Source organism: Aegilops tauschii, chromosome 7, assembly GCF_002575655.3.
Source record: "Aegilops tauschii subsp. strangulata cultivar AL8/78 chromosome 7, Aet v6.0, whole genome shotgun sequence".
Lineage (NCBI taxonomy): Eukaryota > Viridiplantae > Streptophyta > Magnoliopsida > Poales > Poaceae > Aegilops > Aegilops tauschii.
The window spans coordinates 27938188-27941054 of NC_053041.3; the positions used below are offsets into that span (position 1 = coordinate 27938188).

Consider the following 2867-nt stretch of genomic DNA (forward strand, 5'->3'; position numbering starts at 1 on the left):
CAGCTCTGAATGAGGAGGAGCCAGGAATCAAAACCTGACAGATAGGCGCCAACCAACGCTGCAACAAGGACACCAACTGCAGCCGCAGCGACAGCTTCGGAGGTGTTCCAATTATCATCATCACAACAGCAAAAAATAATTAGATGAAAAGTCCGTCCACAGTGATCGATCGTCCCCCACTCATCAACAACTGAGCAACAGTGGCATCCAGTACCGACAGTCACCATGGACGGACATGGACATGGGCATGGACGCAACTCTAAGCTTTGACTTATTTCCCAATCTCAACTCAACACATTACATTTTACATCCCCTAGCTTTTGACCGACTGTTTGGTTCCCAGAGTATGCACACGAAAGAATTTGTAGCAGTATCAGACAATTTGATGATGACGGACGCGGAAGAAGAAGAAGAAGAAGACGACGAAAAAGAGGAAAAAACTTTGGACACCTCTCTCTGACATGGCGATGAGCTAGGACTTGGCGGCGGTATGGAGTGCCATGATGATGAGCTAATCAAGACATGGCCGAAATTCAATCACCGTCTCGGCGAGCAATTCTTGCTTCTGAAATTCGATCCGAGCTAGAGCATCCAGTCGAGCCGGTTGGTGGGCGGCGGGGGCGCGCCGGCGGAGGACGCGGTGGAGCTGTCGGTGGTGGTGGAGGAGGAGGAGGACGTGGTCGGCAGCGACGACAGCAGGTCGAACATCTCCCACCGCGTCGTCTGCGCCGGGGGCTGCGGAGGCTGTTGCTGGCGTTGGCGCTGCGACTGCGGCTGCGGCTGCGGCTGCTGCTGCTGCCTCGCCGGCGTTGGCTGTGGCGCCGCCTGCTGCGGCTGCTTCTTCGCGCTGGCGGGTTTGGGCGCGATGGCGGCGTTCTTGGCCATGACCGCGTCGAGCGTCTCCACGTACTTCTGCACCCGCTTCACCTGCACACGCCTCTGCGCCTTGACGTCGCCGCCGGCGACCACCGCGTCCAGCTTGAGCAGCTCGTTCATCAGCAGCTCCGTCACCGTCGCCACGTCCTTCTCCGCCACCTTCTCCCCCTTCCGCACCGACGCCTCCAGCGCCGACACCTGCCCAGCAAAATCAACCACCGGTCAACTCCTCTGCTCTGCTCCCAACCCCGGCTCGGAAAAACACGGACCGGCAATGCGCGTACCTTGGGCGCGATCTTGTCGACCTCGGCGGCGACGGCGGCGACGGCGCCGGCGGCCTTGCGGAGGCTGCCCTGGCGGAGCTCCTCGAGCAGCCGCCGCGCGCGGGCCTCGGGGTCGTCGACCACGGCGACCTTGGAGCGGTCCCTCACCCCCGCCATGTCGAGGAACGCCTTGGGGTCCTGCTCCTTGCCCTTGTACAGCGTGCGCAGGTCCTCCGGGTGCGCGCCGGCGCGCTCCGCCACCCGCCTCCGCAGGTCGCCGAACGTGGCCTCCGCGCTGACGTAGATCTCGTGGGTCTTGCCGGCGAGCCTCGCCTTGACCCGGATGGTGGGCACCGGCTTCACGCTCTCCGGCGCCGGCTCGTCCTCCTCGGGGCCCCGCTTCTGCACCAGCATCCCGCCCGGCCGCACCTCCCACACCTCCTCCGCCGACACCTTCCCCGCCCCCACCGCCACCGCCGGCGCCTTCTTCCCCTCCTCCACCGGCACCGCCGGGGGAGCCGGAGGGGGGGCGCCCTTCCTCCTCATCGTCAGCGAGCCGAGCTCCACAGTCGCGGCGCCTTTCCTCACCCCCAGCATGGTGACCGCCGCCGCCCCCCGAATTGGCGCGCTTTGCAGCCGTAAATTAAAGGTGGCTAGCTAGCTTATCACGCCGAGGCCAGCAGAACAGTGGCGGGAAGCCGACTAAAGCGACAGGAAAAGCAAGCCGCTGCGGCGCGCGAGCGAGCTCGGGCACCGAGGCAATGGCGGATCGGAGGAGAAGAAGAAGATGGATGGAATGGAGGGGCGGACGGACGGCGAGGAGGGAGTGTATTTAGCGGGAGCTTAAGCGCAACAGACAAGGGGAATATATACGCGGATTACAGTATAGCCCACTTGCCACATGGCGAACACATCATCAAAACCGAAATCACAAGAGGCTAAATTATTGCTTGATGCCGCTAACAACAACTAATCAAACACACATGGAATTTTGGCGGCATTTCAACCTGATTTGACGCGGTGCAATGCAAACTGTAGAAGCTCGCCGGAAGATGCACGCACGCTGCTGTCTGTAGGCGTAGGTGTGGGTGGCAATGGCGCCATCAGAGATGACAAATTAGCGGCAGCATTTTCTTGCTTTATCTTTCTTGTTCTTATTCGTCTCTGCACTGTCTGACCGACAATTCCTGCTGGCTTAGAATAAAACCAAGGAGATGATTTCTTATAAATTGGGGGCGTTTTCCGATTGGTTAGACGGTGGTGATGGGATCCTGGCCTGACATAACGTCTCAACCATCGCTCGTTAGAATTTTATTCAGCATAATTATGAGTTGTTAATCAGGACAGGAGGGAGATGCAGAAGAAGCGATGTAACGACCGCATTTAAAACAGTTGCGACCACTACAACTAAGCAGATGTGGAGTGTAGTGTGGTTAAGCGGGTGATCACATGCGGATGGGATTAAGAATGATGATGGGAACCATATGCCCGCCGAGGCATACGCATATCATATGGATGGATGGGAATACTCACTCACTGCTTAATCATTTGGGTGTTGGTTAGCTGCATGCAACCACTTGCTGGAACAAAATTGCTGCGCTCTGTTGACTTGACTTGTCAAATGCAGGAAGGGTTGATGATTAAACGGAATCATGCATGCTCATGGGCCAAGATTCAGAGCTCAAGAACCGAGATTGTTTCTTTTTTTTACTGTCCTGTTGTTGCAGC

General features: G+C 58.0%; 1 protein-coding gene across 1 annotated transcript; it reads right to left on the reverse strand.

The window, feature by feature from the left end:
* Positions 1 to 248: 248 nt before the first annotated feature.
* Positions 249 to 2250, reverse strand: LOC109753675 (BAG family molecular chaperone regulator 3). The gene is made up of 2 exons (XM_020312589.4): positions 1161 to 2250; positions 249 to 1074 (listed from the first exon to the last, which is right to left on the reverse strand). Exons 1-2 carry the CDS (start codon positions 1734 to 1736, stop codon positions 583 to 585), a joined length of 1068 nt encoding a protein of 355 aa, XP_020168178.1. The 5' UTR covers positions 1737 to 2250; the 3' UTR covers positions 249 to 582.
* Positions 2251 to 2867: the final 617 nt, after the last annotated feature.

What these genes read in the sequence shown, in the direction of transcription:
- LOC109753675 (XM_020312589.4), bottom strand. Translation starts at nt 1,736, where the DNA reads ATGCTGGGGGTGAGGAAAGGCGCCGCGACTGTGGAGCTCGGCTCGCTG. An exon ending in TCGACAAGATCGCGCCCAAG is followed by an intron (nt 1,075 to 1,160) that starts GTACGCGCATTG and finishes TTTGCTGGGCAG; the next exon opens with GTGTCGGCGCTGGAGGCGTC.